Here is a 23503-nt window from a genome sequence, read left to right on the forward strand (position 1 = left end):
ACTGGTTTTGCTGTAAGTGCAAGAGGTAACACAAGTAAAGCCCTGCAGGTAGATGATTAAAAGGAAGCATGCTCTAAGGATACACATTTCACAGAATCACTAAGGTTGGAAAAGACCTGTAAGATCATCAACTAACCCCACCATGCCCACTAAACCATGTCCCGCAGTGCCGCGTCCACACGTTCCTTGGACACCTCCAGTGAGGGTGACTCCTTTCTTTTGCCGGAGGAGACTGATGGAACCATCACGCTGGTTCTCCTGATTGTAGGCGTTCGTCTTTGCCAGATTACTGTAGAAGATAAATGTGGTTTTATGTAAGAGATATGTATGTCTGCATATATATGGAAAGAAACGCTCCTCTCCGTGTGATGTCCATGCTATACTCAGCTGGTTTACCAGCCCGTATTACACGGTTTGTGTAGAGCGTTTGCAAGTGTTTGACAAAAGGCCTGAAGGACTCCCCTGAAAGCCCCTTTCCAGGAGCTCTTCCCGCCGCAGCCCACCGCCTGGGCGCAGCACTGTGCCGCCCCAAGGCCGGCCGGGGGGAGCACGGCTCTTCCTCCTCAGCAGAGGCAGCGCTCCCGGCGGGCCCGGCAGCTGCGCGCGTCCCACCCGCGCCCTCACACCGCCACGGAGGCGCTGACCGGGAGGGCAGACGCCCGCCCCCGGGAGCAGGCCGCAGCGTGAGGGAGGAACAGCGGAAGCTGGAACAACGCTGCCGCCCGCACCCGTTACAAGCCCCACGCCCGCAGGTGCGGGCCCGCGGCCGTGCCCGAGGGCCTCCGGGCCGTCCGGCTACGCGCCACAGGCGGGACCGGGCAGCGCCGTGCCGGGGAAGCCCGCCCCGCTGCGAGGCGGCTCCGAGCTCCACGGCTCCCTCCGGCAGCCCCCTGTTTTACACGGGGAACGCCGTACTTGCGAGCGGCGCGGGTCGCCCACCGCCAGCCGCCTTCCCCGGCCGCAGCGGCGGCCGCCGCTCGCTTGAGGACGCCAGAGGCTGCGGCGTCCCGGCAGGATGACTCCCTTTGGCGCTCGTTTTGCGACGCTGCCGGTCGGAGGGGCCGTTTCATTTACGGCAGGCAGCCTCGTTTCCGGCAGCGTGGGCGGGTTCCCGGTGGCGGTGCGCGCTGCTGACGCAAGCGGCCGGCGGCGGCGGTGGTGGAGACGGCGCGCACGTGGAGGTACGGCACGTGCGATTGTGGGCCGGGCTCGAGACGCGTGTGGGGGCACGCGGGAAGGGGGGGCAGAGCCGTTAGCGGCCGTCGGGCCGTCGGTCATTCCTCAGCGCCCAGGTGCGGCCTGGTTCTGCCGCCGCCCTCCTGCCCCGCAGCCCGAAGGGCCGGTGGCAGCCCTGAGGGAAGGCCGGGCCGGGCCGGGCCGGGCCGAGCCGGGGAGGGGGGTGCGGGGATCCCCGTACCCCGCCTGCAGGCGGTGCCCCCTGGGCGCTGTGAGGAAAGGCGCTGAGGGTGGGCGGCAGCGGCCTTGTGCCGCTCCTCGGCGGGGCCGGGGCTGGAGGGTGCCGGGTCCAGCGCTCACACGCGTGGATGAACAACGTGAGGGGGTTTTCACAGGCGGGCGCCGCAGTGCGTGTCGTCGTGGGTATAAACTTGATTTTTCATGCTCCTGCGTGCTTTTAGTGAGGCGCGAAACGGCTCACCGCTAAACTAACGAACAAGGCCGTCAGGAGCCTTCAATTTGTGCAGCAAATCAAACGTGAAGTATCTTTTACATCTTAAACGATTGATTTTTGTCCACAGCCTCGGAGGTAGCAGAGGATGTCTTTTCGTGGAAGAGGAGGTGGAGGAGGAAGAGGCGGCGGCTTCAATCGTGGAGGAGGTGGCAGTGACAGAGGTGGCTTTAATCGTGGTGGACGAGGCGGCTTTGGACGGGGAGGTGGACGAGGAGGCTTCAACAGAGGCGGATACGACCAGGGTCCTCCAGAAAGGGTAGTTTGTAAGTTACCTGAAGAGATAACATTTATTTAATTTAGAACGAGCGCTCCAGATCTTTAGCTTTGTTTGTTGTTCGTTTCAGTATTGGGAGAGTTCATGCACCCGTGTGAAGATGACATTGTTTGTAAATGTAAAACAGAAGAAAACAAGGTGCCTTATTTCAACGCCCCGGTGTACTTGGATAATAAGGAACAGATTGGCAAAGTGGATGAAATCTTCGGACAGCTGAGAGATTTTGTATCCTTCAAAAAAATGTGTGACGTACAATATTTGTTTTTTAAAGGCCGATTGATTATTAAATGGAGTTTCTCTAGGATTTTAAAATAGTTCAAGGCTCGGCTATCACTTAGATGTGAACAGTCACAAGTCTAGCTGCGACTGTTGGTGTCAGTCGGTGCCAGTACTGGCAGAGGTCTTTCGGATCTGTGGTGGTTCGAGATGTTACTTCTTCTAGCTACCTGGCCAAATTTTCTGCTCTAGGTTACTCGCCTATAACAGAGTTGGATCAAGGGAGCGGGGTTTTTTTTGTGCATTAGGGGACCTTGCTCATGCTCCAGCTTATTAATTAATTATAAAGGTGAGTGTGTGCTAGGATGGCCTATTGCTTCTTGTCCAGCTTATTACTTAAACTGCCTATAAAAGTGGGCTTGTGCTAGGACATCCTCTTGCAAAGCAAGAGACAGAGGCCTTGGGTCCATTCTGTTGTCACTGCCAGATTGACAGAATCCGTGACAAAAGCGGGACAGCTGGGGGAGTAACCCTGTAACGTGACAGTAAGACTTTGCCTGTGTTGGCTGGTTGGAAAATGCATCCATTTTCCTCTCCCACATTAAACGTAAAGTAGAATGTGCAGGTTTAAATCACTCTCACGCTCTGAATGTGTTAACTTGCAGATTTACTTTTTGTATCAGAATTATTTGAATTTCAGAAACTTGTTTTCTTCCTACAATACCATATTAAGAAAACACGTTACTGGATTTTGCAGCTTCTTGTTCCCCATTTAATCTTGGCTTTTAATTAAGCAGAGTTGGCCAGCAGCTCTTTTTTGATCTTAGGAACTGCATACCCAAATCTTTGCGTACTGGAGAGCCAAAGGATTTATACGGGACTGCACGTGGGGTTGCAGAGAGTGTCTGCCACCTCGCTGTGGGATGAGGCTGGGCATGTGGTCGGGCCAGCAGTCCCTGCTGGCTCTTGCCTTTCCACAGCCAGGCAGTTGTATCACCCAGCAGCAGCAGCAGCGCTAGCAGAGCCCCCGCAGCGTGTACATTGTTCCAGAGAAGCTTTGAGGTCCCCCTGCGGGCTAAAGGGGTCGTCATTTGCTGTACAGATTTGTTTCGTTACAATTATGTTTTTATGTACTCTTTCCACTGGTATGTTCTTCCTTATGCTTTAATAAGTGGAAGGAAAAAATGATTTTCCCACAAAATACCGTATTTGTAACTATGAAAAAACCCCAAGAAAAAATGGAAATAGTTTCTCCTGATCTTTTAATTGTAACTTTTCATTTGTGGGCATGGTATTTAGCTTAATCTATAAAATAGTAATTTAGAAAATGTCTGAATATGCCTTTCATGTAATAATCAAAATCAAAATTTCTAATGTTTTATTCCTGCTATGTTCCTTAAAGACACTAACAGTATTTTTCAGTGAAACTGTCTGAGAACATGAAAGCCTCTTCATTTAAAAAAATGCAAAAGGTTAGCCAATCTCCATAACAGAATTCTGCTGTATGTCATCAGTTAGATAAATCTACTCTGTCATCAGATAATAAAAGCTGTATTAAGTTGTTATTAACATTAAAAGCTAGTTGTCCTTTGTAAACATAAGTATTAATTTCCTCTTCCTTTCCACTTTTGTATCTGCCACGTTCTTCCTTCTCCCCACCCCGCAAAAAAGATGTAACAAATGAAACTCATGCAAGTATCATCTCTATTTTAATAACTTTACAACACTGTGATTTACTTCTTGCGTGCTTTGGCAATTTGCAGAGGACAATTTGACATAAAGGATTAAGACCAAATTGTGGATATTTGTAAAGGGAGATATTAATGTGCTCTTTAGCCTTGGTATTTTCAAAGCCTAATGGAACTCTCTTCTTACAGTTTTACATTGATCCAGCAAAGCTGCTACCCCTTCAGAGGTTTTTGCCAAGGCCACCTGGAGAAAAAGGTGCTCCCAGAGGAGGTGGTAGAGGAGGACGTGGTGGTGGACGTGGAGGAGGAAGAGGCGGTGGTAGAGGTAAGATCCCAAGAATGGGAGCTGCAGAATGTTGGGGTTTTTTTGGGGTGGGGTGGGTTGTTTGGCAGTTTTTTGGGGGGGTTGGTTGTGGGGTTTTTTCGGTAAAGCTGCAGTTGAGTACTTGAATATCAACAGTTTATTGCAAAGAAGAATGTGACGCATATTTCTGTTTGATGACCCAGAGGAAGAGACAGTGATATCTTTCCAATGGCAAGACCTAGGCTTCTGTAGCTAGCTAAATAACAGCTCCAAAGCACAGAGAGGAGAGTACGCTGATTCATAACAAAGACAGAAAGCGTGACTACTAAGCAAACTTGTGGTAAAAGGTTGTAGATAGTACACACTCAAACCTGTCAGTGAAAACTGTGTTTTTAGTATGTTCTAAAAATCTTTTTGTCCAAATGTTTGGAGAAAATTCTTGAAATGCAGTGTTTGAGAGATGGGTGAATGACCTGGTAGATCTCATCCTTCTTTGCTTTTTGAACGTCATCTGCGATGTACTCAGCAGTTAAAGCTGAAAATAATTTTTTCTTACGGGACAGTTTCTTGCCTCTTCTCCCCACCCTGCCCCTTTGCAGCGAGGTACAAGTGTTTCAAAGTTTTTCTTGTTTTGTTTTGTTGTAATGTTCTGTTGAGTTGTAATTAATTAATAATGAATTATTGATTTTTACTCTCATGAAAGAAGTTTATCATGGAGTTTTGTTAGTGTCTTTAGTATTTTGGACATTGTGTATCAGGTACTAAACCATACCTGAAATGCTGCAGATGGTCCCTAGAGGAGACAAGGTACTAGGAATTGGCCTAGTAACTGTCCAGCAATTGGCAGTTTCTGGGTTTTTGTCGCTCTTTTCCTTTCAGAAGCAGTCAATGAAATGAGTTGTTATGCATAACAAAGAATTGATATGCTCCTCAAAGTGTCATGTCTTTCCTGTGTTTAGGAGGATTTGGAGGAGGAAGAGGTGGAGGAAGAGGAGGAGGATTCAGAGGAGGAAGAGGTGGAGGAGGAGGAGGGTTCAGAGGAGGAAGAGGTGGCGGAGGAGGCTTTCGGGGTGAGTGTGCAGTTTTCACGTTTCAGTAATAAGAATGGCTCCTGATTGCTAAAGCTTTTAAAAGTTAAACAGAATGTTGTGTTTTTTAATGTCTTGTCGATGTTTATAGTTTTATGCAAAAAGTTTCTGTGGATCACAGTAGCTAGCTTAAACCGAAGCACAGTATTCTGCATTTTTTGATACTTGTGTAAGACCATGGTAGTTTTTTGCGTTCAAAAAGGACTGTGAGAACAGATAACGATGATAATTTATTTTAATCTATCGACTCATTTAGTGCTTTGTATATAATTTATTTGCTTTAAATGCATCTAAGATGTGAATTGTTTGGTGTATTTTTCTTCCCTCTTAAAATAGGAAGAGGATATTAAAAATGGAGCCACGAGTATCTCCCTGCTGTCTTACCGTATCATCTGCAGAAGTGAAGAACACGGAAAAATTTTTGTAAGGGACCCTGAAAAAGTTATTTTTATAAAGAACTTGAAGCTGTAAAATGACAATTATTTTTAAACTAAATGACGATCAACACATGAGGAGAGTGTAGCCCCAGGTGAAGAACAGAAGACTGCTCCGAATATACTTGAACTTTTTTAACTAAGCCAGGATTCAATGTTATTCTTAAACTGTTTGTTTCTCACAAGTGACATAGTCAATGTTTGACTTCATGTCAGAAGACTGTACTGCCATCACCTTTAAACTGCATGATGTGACAGCTGACGTTTCAATCGCACAAAGTACCATCTTGCAGCCTAGGACAAGAAGCGTATGCTTTGAATCTCACAGCAGATGGAGCAGTGAGTCAGCCTGAAGTCCGTGCGAGGCCAAAGCAAAGACTTTTACATCTGTGTGCGGAGGGTTTGAAGAACAATATCCATTGCAGCTCTAGAAGGGAGGTCGGCTTCCTAATTATAGGGAGCTGGATGGCAGTCCCAGCTGAGAAATGCATAAGGAGCATTATGACACACCCTAGGCATACAGTGTTGGATGGGATTAACATTAACAGGGAAAATTTATAATCTTAGGTCTTTGTGGAGGTTGTAGGACATTCACATGCTGATGGAAGAACATCCTTAGGGTGTGAAATGAGCTGCCGTATGAGGAAGCAGTGTCTGCACGTGTCTGCCATGCGGTGATGCCTTTCTTCCCTGCCTCCCTTCCCCGTTCTGGGGAAGGATCGGGTTTGGTTGTGGCAAGGCCCATCCAGTCCCTGTTCCACCTTGTGTTCTCTGTGCCATGGCATGACCCTGCCCTCCTAATGCAAGTAGTTGCTAACTGTAACAGATGAAAATTCAATGTCTTAAAAAAATTAAGACTGCATTTGTTGTCTGCAGTGTAATGCTGCAATGAACTAAAATACAGGTTCTCTAATTTTATATGTCACCTTCCTCTCTGTCTTGAACTTTTTATTCAAATCCTATCTGTGATTCAGTCACTGTGCTCCTGATCCTAGGAAGTGAAGTGTTCGAGTTTAGTGAATGTGCTTACAGCTGTCCTGGCCTTTTTCTGCAGAGAATAGGAAAGGTGGGCTCGCCAGCACCCTGGCAGAAATAGGTACGTTGGCAGAAATGGGAAGTGTCAAGTAGCTGTAGTGTGGGCGAAAAAAGTCACAGTGCAGTCTGAAGTGAGGGGCTGGGGGGAGGGTGTTAGTGGCTGTGTAGACTCTCTGGCCGTTGGTGTTCCCTGGATTTCCCCTCACTTGACAGCCTTTGGGGCAAACGGCTGGGCCACCTAAAGAACTTCTCACCTGCCACCTGCTCCAGCAGCGCCAGTGGGGTTGCCGTCCTGCAGTGTTCCTCTGAAGCTCAGGAAGAAGGTAGGCTTCAGTGCACCCTGCAGTGCTTGGCTTCCCACCCAGGGCACAGCAGTAGCCATGTCACCTACCCGTCTCCTTGTCCACTTGTCAGTGTCTGCATGTCCTCGCTGTTGGCAGAGGCAGAGCATTCAACGACCAAGTCCTGTTTTCAAAATTTTTTAAGTGAATGTGTTAGCTGCTGCAATATTTGACCCAGACACAGGGTCTGACTTCCAGCTGATTTTGAAAATGACAGCTGGTAAATCGCTAGGATCAGATTGCTTAAAGGTGTTTAGAAGACCTCGAGCCTTTTGTCCTTGCCACACTAAAATTCTGGTTTTATATTTTTTCTATGTGGGATCTAAATCCTTGCTAAACAGAGGGTAATAGATGGAGGTGTATTGTAAAGCTTGAATTGTCACCCATGGAGAATGGCTTTAGTGTCCCTGTGTTCCTTCTTGGAGGGATGGTTTTTCTCCTTGTGTTTTCTGTAGTTGCTGAGAGAGGATGGTTCAATATAGTTCATAGATTTGCTCTGTTACTTTGACAGAGAAATCCAATGAAGTGGAGAAAATAATTGGGATATTTTAGTGTATGTCTGCAGCACTGGCTGTTGTAGAACGGAAAGGATTCTTTCTAGCACTGACACGAGGTTACGCACCTTTGCCTGCAGCAGTGCTGGATAGTCACATACATACTGGTGCAAAGTTATTTGCAGTTGTGCAAAGCATTGTCTTGGCAAGAAACAGTGTTGTCTTTAAAAAAAAGCATAGCTACTGCATGAAGTACGGCGAGTAAAAAGCTTTGTGGAGTCGCATATTTTTCAGAGTGTTTTCTTCAGTCAGCTGAAAATCTCTTTAGAGCCAAACTTTTCTAATGAACAGTTTAAATCTAGTAAAAGTCTCTGTGAGGGAGGAAAAAAAGTAATTTATTGATTTGTTTTCCATTGGGTTTGAACCGTTTGCATGTTTGTGAAAATAAGAGTAAAGGGAAGTTCTGCTCTCTAGTGGTGATATGCTTAATAAACGTGGGAGGCTTTGGGTTTGTTTTGGTTTTTTTAGTGTGGCTACCACCGAAAATGGGAAAGAGGTTTTGTTTTGTTTTGGGTTTTTAATTTTTTTTTTGAATGCAAACAGTAAGTTTCTCTACTCTCGTCACTTGTGGATTGAAATACACTTTACGCATAACTGAAAGCAACTTGCTAAACTCTGTAATGAGTTTTGCATTGCCCCGTATCTATACAGATACCTACAACTTGAAGAATGGACTTAAATAGAAATTGCGTTTTGTTGCTACTGATCTGGGACCAGTGGGAAGGAGAAGCATCACTTGAGGTTATAAAGTGCCCCTCTGACACTAGTAATACTGTCTGTTATTGGAGGACAAAATCAGCCTGAGGTTTTGGATTTTTATTTTTTTTTCTTATGCCAGTATTAAAAAGCAATGTGGTAAGCCATATTTTATCTGGCTTAGGAGCTGTGGTTCCAACTTTCTGGATTATTTGTATACTTTAATATTTAATCCCTTGCTTTATCTTTTTGGCTTTGTTTTATGAACTGCAGTGTTCTAGAAAAAAATATTTCTACGTTAATGATAAGTGAAGTCTGCCTTTAATTTTGACTTTTTTCTCTCAATTGCTGTTGCTGTAAAAATAGCCAAATTTAAGAGAAGAGGAGACGGAGACAATGTGATGGTACATAGGATGGACTGCACATATTAGAAACTTGGGTTTTAACCAACGAGTTGGTATAAAATCTGCACGGCCTCATTAACTGCTACTCTAAGTCTGGAATCCTGTCTGAATAAAAGCAGTACTGCTTTGCTTTTCTGAGACATTCAGCGCTGCAAGCTGTGACTTCTGTGGAAGCTGCAAGATCGGAGATGCTTTTGAAAATCTTGCCAAAGTTTCAGGGGAGGAAAGCAAAGATATCAAATTATCACTATGCTTTTATCTGTCGAGGCAGGACTGTGGGGCACTAGGGAAGCGGCTTCATTGCCAAACAGATCATCTTTCCTTTCAGAACCTCCCTCCCTGTGCCTGCCTAATCCTCTTCTGACAGGAAAAATACCGTAAGAATACAAGTGCCCTGAGAACTGTAAGAGTGGGTGTAGATCTGTGGCGTTAAAGAAAATGCTTGCTGGTAGAACTGTGACACGCTATCGTGTGTAGTAATGATGCCTAAATGTTGTGGCTGCAGAAGTTTTAAATCAAAATTTTCTTACTGTTGGATTCAAATGGGTGAAAGATGCAGGATGTGTGTTTTGGAAAGGTGGGGAGCGGGAGGGAATGCTCTGTGAGTGTTTCATGGGTTAGAGAAGGGAGAGCTCTTCAGGTGGACTTCCATTCTGTGGGAGGGCCATATTCCTCAGTATTGTCTGTGTTGTTACACCCTGATTGCTGCTCAGAAGATACAGCCCCAGCCTGGGAGCCTGCTTCAGTGGCCTGTGAACCACATACGACTGATGAACCGCTGGTTGCTTGTCCTTGTCACTTTTATCCCCAGTATGAGTACAAAACTGGAGGCAAAAACTGTGTGAAGGTGAACTGGTGGGAAACCCCTTCTTTGATTGCTTACACTGATCATGTAAGTTCTTCGGGCAAGGGTTTATTGCAGCTAATATTCATGCAGGATTTTGTAAAAGGTCTTTAATTTGGTGTGCTGCTAGCTCATCACCGAAGAGGCGAAAACATGAGCTTCTGCTGTTCAAGGCTTTGGAAAATACCTAATAATTTTCTGCCCTGTACCATGCTGTGGAAAAGTTGCCCAAAGTAAGCTTACACGCGTGTGTTTGGGAGCGGGAGGATGTTCAGACTTGTAAGGTGTATTCAACACCCACTTTCTGCAGACCAGGCTGGTTTAGAAATGTAGCAGTTGAGTTTTCTGAAAGTTGTGCTTCACTTTAGAGAATACTGCACTGTGTTCTTGTGTCTCTGTCGTCTTGAGAGTTTAAATCAAACTAATAATCTTGAAGAAGCAGGTCTTTAAGGATTCGAAGGGATGGGCTTTAGAGGAAGCGTATCCTGCGTTTTAAAGAAATTGACAGTTGTGTCTGTATGTTGTGCTGTGGTTTTGCGTGTTCGCTATGATGGGAATTAATTCCAAGCCAGGCTGATGACCAACTGACCTGAGCCAACTTTTGTTGAGGTTTCTGAAGCATTGCACAAGAGGTTTGAAGGAAAAAGGTTGGGGGCATGTGACAGTTAATCTCTTTAGCAGTAAGAATGAAGTTTAAGCGTACTGCTGGAAATGTACTCAGTTCTGTGCTGCTCTTTGTTTTAATTAACAATCTCCTGCATAGATGGGGAGTGTAAACTTCTTTGCACTTTAGTCCAATTAAATCGTGCTTGGAGGCTGTCAATGGTGGGGGGAACTCCTCCCTACCCCCCTTTTTTTAATTGTTCAGTGAGTCTGTTGAATAATGAAAGAATTTGCCTGACAGGGTTTTGTAGCGTTTCGTCGTCTTGATGAATTACTGCAGAGGATAGACGACAGTCTCTTTTGTCCAAAATGCATTGGAATGATTCATCCAATTCCTCAGAAAGTGACAATGAAGCTCATTCAGCCTTTACACAGACTGAGCACAACATAGTTGCAGCTTACTTAATAACAGCAGGTATGGGCATTGGCAAATTGTTGCATAACTTTTTAAAATCGAACTGTAGATCTGAACACTCGTTTTGTGTAGTAACAGCGACGGTATTTCATTTTGTATTACAGAAATGTCTAATGGCTCTTCGCTATAGTTTACAACTGACGAGTTAGCGATCGGCAGGCGGCCCTGTGTGCAGAAACATCTTTAGTGTGCAGAAACATCTGAGTTTTCTGCTCTATATTTGAAGGCAGCGTTGTGGCTCGAAAAATGTGTTTTGTTGATATGTAATTGTAGAAGAGAGTGAGAATTAATTTCTGCCAGCTTGCAAAAGAGATAAAAATAGGGCATAGCTGTCACATCTTGCATTTTTCTGTGATGTGCTCGAAGCTATCTTGAGATTTCTCCTGGGCCACATGTTCGTAGTAATATATGTGTAGTCTGAGCATGTGAGCGGGTGTCTGTTAAGGGGATGTAAGGGGAAGGGTTGGAATGAGACTTAGAGGGAGGGAGCCGGTCATTAATCAGAGAAGAGCAGACTCCAGTTGCAGCTGTATTTTTCACCGATGACACATGTTAGAAAAAGCATGCTGGAAAGCTTGACATCGTGTTCGTTCCCTGTGGCTACAGTGGCCTTTGGCTAAACTTGAATGATTGTGGAATTACTGTTTTTTTTTTTTCCTTTGAAAACTTTCTCATTGTTATAACCACAACTGCTTCAGTAATGTTTTTCTGAAGCATTGAGTGCTGTAGCAATGAAATATCAACGTGACCAACAGCTGAAACCTACTGTGTTTAGAAACAGGCCTTCTATACCTTTATTATAGAAAATTAGATCAGTTTATAAATGCTTTATTCGTAGACTGTACCATACATTTTCTATGTTATAATTAGCTTTTAAAATACTTTGAATTATTAATGTACTTTAGATTTATATGAAATAATGCTGATGGTCACTTCTGTTTGAAGTGGTGAGTATCAAACTGCTGTTCTGGTAAGAAGGGTATTTTTGAATGCAAAGGCAATAATCTATTTCAGGTTTTTAGAGAAATTGGTAGCACAGTAACACAGATCAGTAGACTTGTTAAGAAGCTGTAGATAGAGATGGATGATGGTCAAGTATTGGAAGGCTAGATTCGCTCTGCCGTACTACCACGCTGTTTGCAGGTAAGGGGATCTATCAGGTGCTGCAAATGTGTATGCTACTTGTTATAGTTCAATTAAAATTGATTACATTGTATGTAACAAGGTGGTCTTTTCAGATGGTTTGACCACCTGGTGTTAGGGATCAAAGCTATCACAGGTGATCAGTGGGATTAGCCAGAATCAAGCCAGCTCTTCTTTCTTGATCTTGCATGGAAATTAAATGTCTTCCAAAAAAAAAAAAAAAAGTTGCATTACTTTGTGGGGGTTTTTTTCTTTCTTTTTTTCCTTATTATAATTGGGGGAGTCTAGTAAATCTTTTCACCCGTAGCTTGGACTTTGCTTTCTTAATGAGGAATGTTTTTGACAGTAAGGTCTTTAACATCTTTGCAAGTACGATTGATTGCTTTGCAAATGCCTTACCGCAGCAAATCTCACATCTGGAAAATTTAAGCTGTCTAAGAATAAGAAAGAAGTACAGGTACAGTGTTCATCATTATGCTGCTTTTTAAAAGCTTTGAATGCTTCTCTCTTTTGCATACAATTGCTTTCTTTTCTGAGAAGGAAGTAATTGCTAAGTATTGCACACCCTACAGTGGTCAGTGTACTAACTTTAGTGATGATAACAGGGATACTCGGGCTGCAGTAAGCAATACTGCCTCGTGGATATCCTTCAGCTTATAATGGTGAAATGCTCTGGTATCATTTTAAAATGCTACCTGGAAAAGTAAATTCTATGTTCTACACAGACCTAACCTTTGTTGTTTTGATGCTACTACCTATGTGTCTTGCTTAACTCTGTTAGGGCTTGTATTTGCATTTGGTCTGCCTTTAGTTTTCGTTGCTTCCCTGGGAAGAAGGAAAATAAGAAATTCTTCTTCTCTTGATCAGGTCATAAGGTTTTTATCTTCCTCTTCACAAAACTACGAGGTTTAGTTAAAGAAAAATGGGAGTAGTTGTCTAACCCGAAGATGTTTCACAGGCCAAGTGACAGCATCCATGTGCTTTTTCTGAATCACGTGAGTTTGTCCCAGCTGATGATTTCAGGTTACTGGGCTTGGTCTGCACTCCCTGCGCTCTTAAGAAATCACAGAATCATAGAATCATTTGAGTTGAAAAGACCTTTAAGATCATCGAGTCCAACCATCAACCTAACAGTGCGAAGTCCACCACTAAACCGTGTCCCTAAGCGTCTCATCCACACGTCTTCTAAATACCTCCAGGGATGGTGACTCCACCACCTCCCTGGGCAGCCTGTTCCAGAGTCTGACAACCCTTTCCGTGAAGAAATTTTTCCTAATATCCAGTGTAAACCTCCCCTGGCGCAACTTGAGGCTATTTCCTCTTGTCCTATCGTTAGTTACATGGGAGAAGAGACCAACACCCACCTCACCACAACCCCCTTTCAGGTAGTTGTAGAGAGCGATGAGGTCTCCCCTCAGCCTCCTCTTCTCCAGACTGAACAACCCCAGCTCCCTCAGGTGCTCCTCATCAGACTTGTGCTCCAGACCCCTCACCAGCTTCGTCGCCCTTCTAATGGGCACTACTTAACTGCTGCCTGGAGAAACTTTGTTCTTCTACTTGACCTGATTTTCACAAACAGGAAAGAGAGCGTTTCTTGAATCTACGCGTTTTTTCTCACTTTGTTCAAGACGGAATCCATATTCTTTCTTGCATTTTGCTCCCCAGACATATTTTTTTTTTTTTTTTGGACGCTGTTATTAATTTGTTTTAGTGCTGCTAAAACTTGCAATGAATATAAGCTTAGCAATTTCCGCTTTCTCTTCCCTGCTTTGGTTTGGTTCCCTCCCCTCCCTTCATCTTCAGATTGGGCTCTGAAGCACTGAATTTAAGTGTGTCTAGCAGGATCCTTCCTTCACCCTGAGGATACAAGTTTACAGTCCTGTTGTATTACTGATTTCATTCATGGTAGCTGTAACGTCTGTTAAAGCGTGTCTCATAAGAAGCCTGTACTGTTCTATAAACTTGTAATTCTCTTTTGCTTCCCCTTTCCCGAGAGATGACATACTACCTGCCAACAGGAGAGCTGACAGAACTGGCGCTGTGCGTGCTTTTACTATGGGGTTGGTTTCGGATCAGATCCCCAGCTCCCTGCTTTTGTTCATTTTAGGGGCTCATAGCATCACGGTGTCGTTCCTGAAATGTGTGAATATATGAATATGATAGCGGATGGCATCTGTGTGGCTATGCACCTCCAGCATCATCTGCAATGGAATTTTTATGTACTAAGCAGGAGACGTGCACCAGCGAACAGACATGCTTGGTGGTTTTAAAAGGAGAATGGGAAGAGAGATAGCCAAGAATTAATTATAATTTTGCCTCATTTGATTTTAAAATTACTGAATCTGTTAAGAGAGTTTTTGTAATTGGTACTGATTAATAAAAGGCTGCAGTGAAACTCCTTATGTGAGTTTCGCGTATAAAGGTACCAATTTACATAACTGAAATGGAGAAACTCCATTAAAAAGCTGAAGAATTGGAGGTCTCTCTAGTGTCCGTTATCCAAAGTCGCATCTTTCTTACGTTTTTATGTATGTTGTTATGATTTTACTGGCTTTCCTTCTGCCCTTTTTCATATCTGTCATGGTATTAACGTAGCTCTTGCTGAGCATGGTGGTTCAGGCGGTACTTCGGATGTGTATTTGTCTGCCTCAGTTTGACGCACTGGGGTGTGCGCTGGTATTTATAAATCTATGGATTGTGTTCCTGTGGACTGCCAATGATGGAGTCCACTGGACTTTCCACGATTTGAAGGAATTTCCATATCGATACCAGCTGAAGTCTTCAACATTCAATTGTAGAGCTGAAGTGCTTGAAACTGATTCTTGCCCTCAGGTTTTCTAACCCTGCTGATCTGAGGTTATTGTTTGAACTGCAGCATGTTTGTCGTCTGACTATAAACTGACGTTAGAGATTTTTAACTCTTTGCTGCAGCACTGACAGTGACAGAGATGGGAGAACATTGTATAACACTTAAAAACCTTATCGCCCTTTCCCCAGAGGCATGTCAGCAAAAGCTAAGCTGTGTGTGTCAGGATTTTGGCAGAGCCAACAGAGGAGCAGAAATCCCATCGGCGAAGGTGATGGATTGCCAGGGGACTGGAGCAGGATGGGCAGGGACTGGGTCTGCTTTTGGAAGTCCACGTTCAGTATGACAGCCATTCGCTCAAGCTGCTTACAGAATTATGCCTCAGATCTGTGATCACAGAATCACTAAGGTTGGAAAAGACCTGTAAGACCATCAAGTCCAACCATCATCCCAACCCCACCATGCCCACTAAACCATGTCCCACGATGCCACGTCCACATGTTCCTTGAACACCTCCAGGGATGGTGACTCCACCACCTCCCTGGGCAGCCTGTTCCAGTGCTTCACCGCTCTCTCAGGAAAGAACTTCTTCCTAATATCCAGTCTAAACCTCCCCTGGCACAACTTGAGGCCATTTCCTCTTGTCCTATCACTTGTCACTTGGGAGAAGAATACTTCACTATCAACCACGTCTTGGAGAGGACAGGCCGGATTGCTGATGAAAACCATAGTGTTTTGATTCTTAGGTGAAACTTTTTTTTTTTTAAAAAAAAGACAAATGCTGAGGGGCATTTCCATGGATAATGTGGTGTTAGACTTCTACCAAAATAAAACATTCCACTCCGCACTTGTAATTTGAGGTGCCCAGGCTATGCAAATGTTTGTAAGTTTAGGATTTGGTTCAGTGATGCTGTAAGAGCTGGGCCAGACTAGGGCGTCTGTCAACAACTTACAAATTCCTGTTATTATTAACAAGTTATTTCTTTAATGGCTGTGTTTGCTTAAACAGGTTGGAATTCTCCGTTTTATTGATAAGGGCTGTGAGTCTTTCCCTGCTGAGGTGCAAGGGGGAGTTTTTAAGGTTATTAGCTGTTTATTAATAGCTTGTATTAATAGTGGGTTAGTAAAAGTTGAGAGGATGTGTAAAACCACAACAACCCCCCCACCCCGTTTTGCGGGAGTGCGACGGAAGCTCACTCCAAGAGCCGCGCAGTAGGATTTGCCTAGGAAGGAGGAATAGCAGGAGAAAAGGAGGATCTGGAGGTTTTAATATAGGTCAGCAGGATCAGAAAAAGCTTGCTGATGCACAGGGTCCTGAAGAATGTCCTGGACACCTCGAAAAGCATCAAGTCCAAAGCAAATTGCAGAGGGATTGGACATGAGGAGAATGTTTACTTTAGCTTTAGTACTGTATTTCTTTATTACAACTCTTTGTCTACTGGCCATTTCTTGCGTTGCCTAGTAATAGACTTCAGACACAGTTTGAGTCAAGCCAGACCGAAGAGGTTTAAAAATACCCCCGTTAGCGAGGCAGGAGCGGGTTCAGCGCGGAGCTGGACTCCCACCGTGGCTGTGACACAGCCCTCGAGCTTGGCAGGAGGAGCTCTGGTGCAAGCCCAGCCGTGCCACCGTGGCAGCCTGTGCTGGTCATCTGGACTGCTTGACAAGGCTTAGAAAACACAATCTGCAGCAACCTGAGCCAACTCTGATGCTTGCAGAGAATCGGGACCTCGTGAGCAGAGAGGAGAGTTAGTCTGGCTAGGATAGTGGTAGCAAAGTCAAAGCTTCTGTACTCCTTTTGCCCAGGATTATTCTTGTCTGAATGCACGGTGGAAACTCTCCGCAGAGGAAGGAAGACCTCGGGTGGTGGCAGGGGCCTTCTGCTAGATCAGGTGTATCATAAGCCCCGCTTTTTTCCGCCGGTCACCAACCTGCATTCTTTTTTGCCATGGAAGATAGCACTGTACTCGCTGGTTGGAGTGTTTGAATTGTTATCCTAGACGCTTTGGAATTCCTGCTGTGCTGCTTCTCATTGCATCGGATGTCCCAGCTTTGGCAAAACACTCCGCTTTTGGCCCTTACTGAATCCAAGTGGAAGTTACCTAATTGGAAAAGCTTTTCTCACCTTTTCAGGTGTCCATCCTCTTTGCAAAATTGCGCTTGACTGAAAGTAAAACTTGTTTAGGACTTAGATATTGCAATAGGCTGCATGTTCTTCTGCACGTATATTACTGTCCGGTGCATATCTTTTGTAAAGTTTCCCTTTTTCTGTTTTTACAGGAGTGATAAGCATTTTCAGTAACATCGTCGTGTTAGGCATCTTTGTTAAATACAAAGAGCTTCGGACAGCAACCAATGCAATTATTATCAACTTGGCTTTTACCGACATTGGTGTTAGTGGCATTGGTTACCCTATGTCTGCTGCCTCAGACCTGCATGGAAGCTGGAAATTTGGATATACTGGATGCCAGGTATTGCAATTCAGACAGAGAGATAGTTTCGAGCACTTAAAAGCAAACTGAGAAATAAGTAGTAGTTTTACCTGATATTAATTCTTTTAAGAGACAAGATGGGTATGCAAAATTGAACTCTAGACCTGAAGCTGATGTTCTGTAATGTCAGCAATTTCTGGATATAGGATTTCATGTGAATTTCATTCCAAACTTGTATTTATAATCTGAAAATATTAAAGTGTAACCTTATATTTATCAAGTAGAGATTTTAAAATAGCTTTAAGAAGGCTTAGGAAATGAAATCCCCAAATGAAGAAGGTTAGAGTAGCACAAACACGTTTAATGATTTATTTGATAAAGACTTTGGATGTGGCTACTGTTCTGATGATGAGCTCAACAGATCTTACTTAATGAGTTCTGCTTGGCAAATACTTGTTCGTTTGGATGGGACTATTAGGATATCCAAAACGAAGGCCTGCAAGGCTGTTGCTCTCCATTAAAGATTTAGCCTAGTTTTAATAGCTGTCTATTTTTAAAAATGGGCCAACTGAAAAATTATACTTCCATGGCAGAGAGATGGTGCCCTTTGCTCGCTGTGATTTAAGTCTACTTTTAAAAAAGACTGTTGGGCTTAAGTGCCCAGGAAAATGAGTAGTAATGTGAAGGCATGTGCTGAAAATGGGACTCAAGGAAAATAGTAGCAACACTATACATTTTGGACCTGTGTGTAATGGGTGTTTGTAACAATCTGACATCACTTGCCTGAGTACACAGTTATTTCAAGCTCAGAATTCAGTCACTGTTTGACAGGAGGCCTCACTTTTAACGTCTTTGGAGCTGAACTGATTTGTAGTGGGTTGACGTTGATGTGAAATCTCACTACCAATGCTTTGGGAGTTAAGATCACTTGAAGCACAACTCATGTCAACCTAAACCAAATGAATCCTGTGAACGGAGATGGCTGAAAGTCATGCAGTTCTATTATAACCGCTGGTGGCACGTGGGCTGGCACAGGGCTCTGGATTTCTGGGGTGCCAGTGGTAACGCAGCCCTCCCAATCGTCCTTCCTGGTCAGGCTGCCCATGGAATGACTGGGCAGATGAATCTGGAGCACGTTGGGATTGCAGCACGTGCCACACAGTGCGGTAGATCTGACACACGTAAAAATGGGGGCTGATGGGGCAAATCAGTGTACTGTATCTGTGAAATCAGTGGAGTTACACAACAGAGGAAAGAGTGACAATTCAGGACCTCACATTTGCTAAAGCCATAACTTTTTTGATGAATCAAATGCTCTTCAGGTTTCTTTAACATATATTGAAAACATGAATTAACCCTCCCCCCCCGACCTCCAAACTCTTTCTCTCTGAATCTCCAAATTTACTTATTGAAGTATGGCGTTTATTTGCTTTTTAAACTACTGTCTTTAGGATTTCTGATGTTGCAAGCAAGCAGCTTGCTTTTGAAATGTTCAGTTTTAAATGAGCCAGCTCCAAATTCCCTGCATTGAATTAGTTCCTTCAGTACCTTGCTTACGGAAGAGAACACTGGCTGAATGTAATGTATCGTAGTGCCTTCGATTCAGTCCACCAATTTGTGCTTGTACCTTTGAAATATTTCTCAGAAAGGGGTTTTTTGTTTGCTTGCTTTAATTTCAGATCTATGCTGCCTTGAATATCTTTTTTGGGATGGCGAGTATTGGTTTGCTCACCATTGTTGCAGTTGACCGTTACCTGACAATCTGCAGGCCTGATATAGGTACTGTATTAATGGTCAAAAATGGTTTACTGTTGGGCTTCTAGGAAATAAGAGTCTAATTGTATTGTTTGCTCATGAATGACTCCATAATTACAGTGTTGGGCATAATTTGAATTTAGTGCATGGTCCTACAGCACTTGGTTATGTAAGTTATCTAGTTGGCGTGGATGGTGCTGCTTGTGAAAGTGAAAATTTCACAATTAGGCTGTTACTCTGTTTATAAGTTGTATTTTCACGGCTGTTTCCAGTCTTTAGAGGGGCACATCCATATACAGAAGCACATGAAAAGCCTGTAGCTGTGGGAGGTTTTGACTTCTGTCAAGCAGGTGTGTGCCTCTAGTGTTGTGTTAACACTGCACTGGATGTTTTTCGCTCCTCTCTATTACAGCTGTATTGTAACAGTTAATTCCTCCCCCTGCAATCGCGCAAAGATGTACTTGAATGCACTGTTGCATAATAAGCTTTTTGGCATGGGGTTAGGATCAGGTATTGCTTGCATGCTGCAAGGTGGAATGGGTGGTGGTATTTAAGTGGCATTGAAGGCTGGAAAGCTTGAGGCGTCGTTCAGCAGTACGAAATGGGTATGCTACAGCGTTGGGGGGTGTAGGCCTTTGAAAGGATCGTTATTAACCTGGTACGTGCTTGCTGGAAGCCACTTGTTTGAGTTCAACACTGGAAAGAAGCAAAAGGTGACAAGGGTTTGTGGTTGTATGTGCTTGGCCACAGGAAGAAGAATGACTATCCGTCGCTATGCCACCCTAATCCTTGCTGCTTGGATAAATGCAGTCTTTTGGGCTTCCATGCCTACTGTAGGCTGGGCTAGCTACGCTCCGGATCCGACTGGAGCAACATGCACAGTAAATTGGAGGAAAAATGATGTGTAAGATTCCCCTTCACCCTTTCTTTTAAATTTGCTGTCTCATTGAAGGCTAAGATTATTTAATTCATCTCTATACGAGCAGAACTTCTTCCTTCTGAAGTAGGAAGCCTAATTTATAAAAATAACTTTAAAACAATGGAAATAATAGAGAACAAGTCTAGAAAAAACATAGGAATTGAGCCATGCTTGAAAACTTCAAGACTTGCAGTTGCTAATAAAAAAAATCAAAGCTAAAGAAAATTTTCCTAATTCTTTAAAAGCTTGTTTTAAAATTCATAATCAAATCAAAACATCAAATTCTTCAGTAATTTTTCCTGGATGGCTATTTGTAAGTTACTGTGTTTTGTTTTTCTGTCTTATCAGGTCCTTTGTTTCCTACACAATGAGTGTAATTGCTGTTAATTTTGTTGTACCCTTAACAGTCATGTTTTACTGTTATTACAATGTTTCCCGGACAATGAAACAATATGCCAGCAGTAACTGCCTGGAGAGCATCAACGTAGATTGGTCTGACCAAGTAGATGTGACGAAGGTACGGTAAATGAGGGCGTATTTTGTTTTAAGCACGTTCTTTTGTGTTCAAGTCTTGGGGGCAAAGGAACAGTGCAGCCTTTTAAGCATTTCTGTTTCCTACATTCCCCCTTTTCCTTTCGTAGTAAATATTAACTGAAATTTAGCCTTGGTGAAAACTCTTGGCTTGACTTATAACACTAGATTCTTTACTTGTGGCCTAATACTCTTTCCAGATGAATAGCTACTTTGAAGGCTGGGAACAACATGAATTTTCCTTGCCTCTGCCCTCTGTCCGTACATAGAAATGTACCTCAGGGGTGTCCTAGGAGGACTTTTACTCTTTGTGTCTGCAGAGTCCTTAGGCTTTCTGCTAGGTTCACAGGTGTATCTGGCCTGAAGTGGTGGGTCAACTCTGATTTGAACTCATGGCCTAGAAATGAAAGTGCATTTCCAAGCGCCCGAGCTATGTGATTCCGATCCCTTGCTCTTTTCAGTCTGTTGAGCTTATCTCTCTTATGTAAACAGTAGCAAATGTGAGTTATGGCATAAAATGATATATCCTGCCTGGAAGGTTGACATTCTTTTAACATATAACAAAAGTCCTTGAGAATGCTTGAAGTTCACTAGCTCCTTTCATTTTGTGTAAAGATACGATTTATGGTTGGGCATGATAAAAATGCGAGAGAATTGGACAGAAGAGTATGTACCTATGGCTTTGAATTACTTATCAAGGCAAACTTAACATTCCTTGGAAAACTTTCTCATTGCTAAATTCTGAGAAATTATATTTTTACCTAAAAATAATAATTTGAGCATGTTGCTCTTCTGAAGAACTTTCAGAATGCTTGAAACTGAGGATTCAGTTATAAATGTAGATTCACATTTGTGAAGAAAATGCATTTTTCCTATTTTGCAGTTGAAGACACAGTTACATTAAAAAAAAAAAAAGCTTTGGAGTTAAGCAGTATGCTTCTTTAGAACTGGACTGCTTGCTTTTTCACAAATTGGCATCTTCTAAGCTTTCTGTGTACCAGACAAACTTCTAAACCAACGGGTTCTTTCTTTACATTGTTATCAATAGGTATTGCGTTTGTATTTAAATAGGAATCTGCTGTGGAGAGAGTCACTGCTTGTTCATTGCTTATGTCTAGAACAGATCGTACAAAGTAGCCATTTACTTCTTGTTTCTCATTTTGTTCATCACTGAAAGACTGAGTAAGGGTATACGTAACCAACACCAGGGAATCCTGTACATACAGAGCGCCCTGCAGTTTTGTTTGGGTTTCTAGTGATGCATTTTGTCCTCTTGAATAATTAGAGAATTCCATTCCAGCTTCCATCCCTGATTCACGTCCCTGACAAAAGCCAGAAAAGTCTGTCCCAGCTGATCCCTCCCACTACCCCCAGTGTGTCGCTGTTCAGTTCTAGCTGTGGCGTGGTGCGTTCTGGGGTGTGTGCCCCAACGTGCCCAGGTTGTTCTCTCGGACAGGCAGGCGGAGAAGACATGCCTGCTCAGATCTCTCCTCATTATGATGGTTGAGCATGGCTATCATGCTTCATTAAACCAAGCAGACACTTCTGGATTCCTTAAGTATATGCCCTGAGCCTTTGTGTCCTAGAACATCTACTTTCTTTGCATTAACTGCACCATAGTTAAGCCTTATGAAAAGTTTTTATTAACAGCCTTATTAAACGCTTGGCTTAGATTTTTCTCTCTGTTCATATTTATTGTTTGTAGTAGGATCCCCGAGTGACCTGTTACGGTGGTCGTAATTCATGTGTGAAGTCCTCTCCGGCCATTTAAACTTCTGATGGACAGATTTAACATAATCAGTAGTGTTGACCATGAAGGAAGATCGCACATAATGAAATAACAGCATGCCAAAATACATGGCAGTGTGATGTGCTATTAAATCCCCAAAGCGAGATTCCATTATAACCTGTCAACATTTGTCAGGTGTGCTTGTTTACATGTTGTTATTTGGTTCTGGACAGCTCTATTTTCACACGGGTGTATGTGCTTTTGAGGTTGGGTCGTGAGGTCTTCATCTTCAGGTAATACTGGTTATGTGTCTGTTCCTCTTGTTTTACAGATGTCTGTTGTGATGATTGTAATGTTCTTGGTGGCATGGTCTCCATATTCTATTGTATGTTTATGGTCTTCCTTTGGAGACCCAAAGAAAATTTCCCCTGCAATGGCCATCATAGCTCCTCTATTTGCAAAATCTTCCACGTTCTATAATCCCTGCATTTATGTCATTGCAAACAAAAAGTAAGTGTTCCTAATTTAGTACCAGTCTACTTCATGATTTTAGCATGTCATCTAACTATAGAAGGATCATGTGTAAATATGACAAACTGATTAGCAAAGAGATCAAAGGGTAAGCCACTGTTGATTTACCAAAGATAACCTTTTGGACAGGAAAGTCTGAAAGAAATTGTTTTGATCATCATTAGAACATACTGAATTGATAAAGAATTTTGAGAACACATTAACGAAGTTTTTGTAAGACAGTTTTGAAAGACCCTTTGTGGTTTCTCAGAGGGACTTATTATGGAATTTGGGTTGCAACAGCAGTAGACTGGTTTTAGTGACTGGCCAAGATGTGTGGTGGCTTAGTGACATGTAACTTCCACAGATTTCTTTGCTTGATTTGGGATGCGTCATGTCCTGACTGATCAGGATGGATTGTCACTTTTTGTTAAAGTCAATAAGCTAAGCCTATTCTTCTGTTTTGAGCAAGCACATCAAATGCTCTAACCAAGCCAGTGCCTCTGACTGGGAACTGGGTTTTGCAAAGAGGCATCCTTCCTTTCTCTACTACCAACCTAGAAGCAGAGCCTGTGATCTCTGTCTAAGTGAACTCATCTGATACTGCTGAGTCAATGAAAAACCATCTCGGGTTTTCCCCATTCTGGAAGTTCATCTTTGTCGTGGCTATGCCCTGTCCTGGGATAAGCCAAAGCTGCTGTGACCCCCCGTTGTAGAAGAAACACTGAACTTAACTGAGTTATTCCTGTACACGGAAGTGAAAAAGACTCAGATCCCTTTGAATACCAAATACACCATTTTTTATTAAGTAAGTTTTACTAAAATTGAAAACTGCTGTAATACTTGAGGCCAGCATACCCAGTGTTTCTTTGCATTTGGTTCTCCAGCTAACCATCTTTCTGCTTTCCCTTTCTCGTCCTTTGCAGGTTTCGGAGGGCAATCCTGGCAATGGTGCGATGTCAGACAAGACAAGAGATAACTATAAACAACGCCTTGCCCATGAGCGTGTCTCACAGTGCGCTGACATCGTAG

The 23503-nt window shown here is 43.3% G+C and overlaps 2 protein-coding genes across 2 annotated transcripts; both read left to right on the top strand.

Annotated features, from left to right (window-relative positions):
- The first annotated feature begins 1158 nt into the window (after nucleotides 1-1158).
- GAR1 (GAR1 ribonucleoprotein) lies at nucleotides 1159-6365 on the top strand. Its single transcript, XM_059817728.1, has 7 exons — nucleotides 1159-1181; nucleotides 1758-1953; nucleotides 2035-2189; nucleotides 3593-3652; nucleotides 4058-4166; nucleotides 5135-5242; nucleotides 5597-6365. Exons 2-7 carry the CDS (start codon nucleotides 1776-1778, stop codon nucleotides 5608-5610), a joined length of 624 nt encoding a protein of 207 aa, XP_059673711.1. The 5' UTR covers nucleotides 1159-1181; nucleotides 1758-1775; the 3' UTR covers nucleotides 5611-6365.
- Nucleotides 6366-10540: 4175 nt separating this feature from the next.
- RRH (retinal pigment epithelium-derived rhodopsin homolog) lies at nucleotides 10541-23503 on the top strand. The gene is made up of 7 exons (XM_009808694.2): nucleotides 10541-10646; nucleotides 16876-17066; nucleotides 18707-18806; nucleotides 19533-19686; nucleotides 20050-20218; nucleotides 22293-22471; nucleotides 23398-23503. The coding sequence occupies exons 1-7, from the start codon at nucleotides 10541-10543 to the stop codon at nucleotides 23501-23503; spliced, it is 1005 nt and encodes a 334-aa protein (XP_009806996.1).

This window comes from Gavia stellata, chromosome 5, assembly GCF_030936135.1.
Source record: "Gavia stellata isolate bGavSte3 chromosome 5, bGavSte3.hap2, whole genome shotgun sequence".
In the NCBI taxonomy this organism is placed as follows: Eukaryota; Metazoa; Chordata; class Aves; order Gaviiformes; family Gaviidae; genus Gavia; species Gavia stellata.

Excerpts from the sequence above, each read along its gene's own strand:
- GAR1 (XM_059817728.1), top strand. The coding sequence starts at position 1,776 with ATGTCTTTTCGTGGAAGAGGAGGTGGAGGAGGAAGAGGCGGCGGCTTC. Across the intron at positions 1,954-2,034 it reads TCCTCCAGAAAGGGTAGTTT|TATTGGGAGAGTTCATGCAC; the intron begins GTAAGTTACCTG and ends TGTTCGTTTCAG. Across the intron at positions 3,653-4,057 it reads CATTTAAAAAAATGCAAAAG|TTTTACATTGATCCAGCAAA; the intron begins GTTAGCCAATCT and ends CTCTTCTTACAG.
- RRH (XM_009808694.2), top strand. The coding sequence starts at position 10,541 with ATGCATTGGAATGATTCATCCAATTCCTCAGAAAGTGACAATGAAGCT. Across the intron at positions 10,647-16,875 it reads AGCTTACTTAATAACAGCAG|GAGTGATAAGCATTTTCAGT; the intron begins GTATGGGCATTG and ends CTGTTTTTACAG. Across the intron at positions 22,472-23,397 it reads TATGTCATTGCAAACAAAAA|GTTTCGGAGGGCAATCCTGG; the intron begins GTAAGTGTTCCT and ends CGTCCTTTGCAG.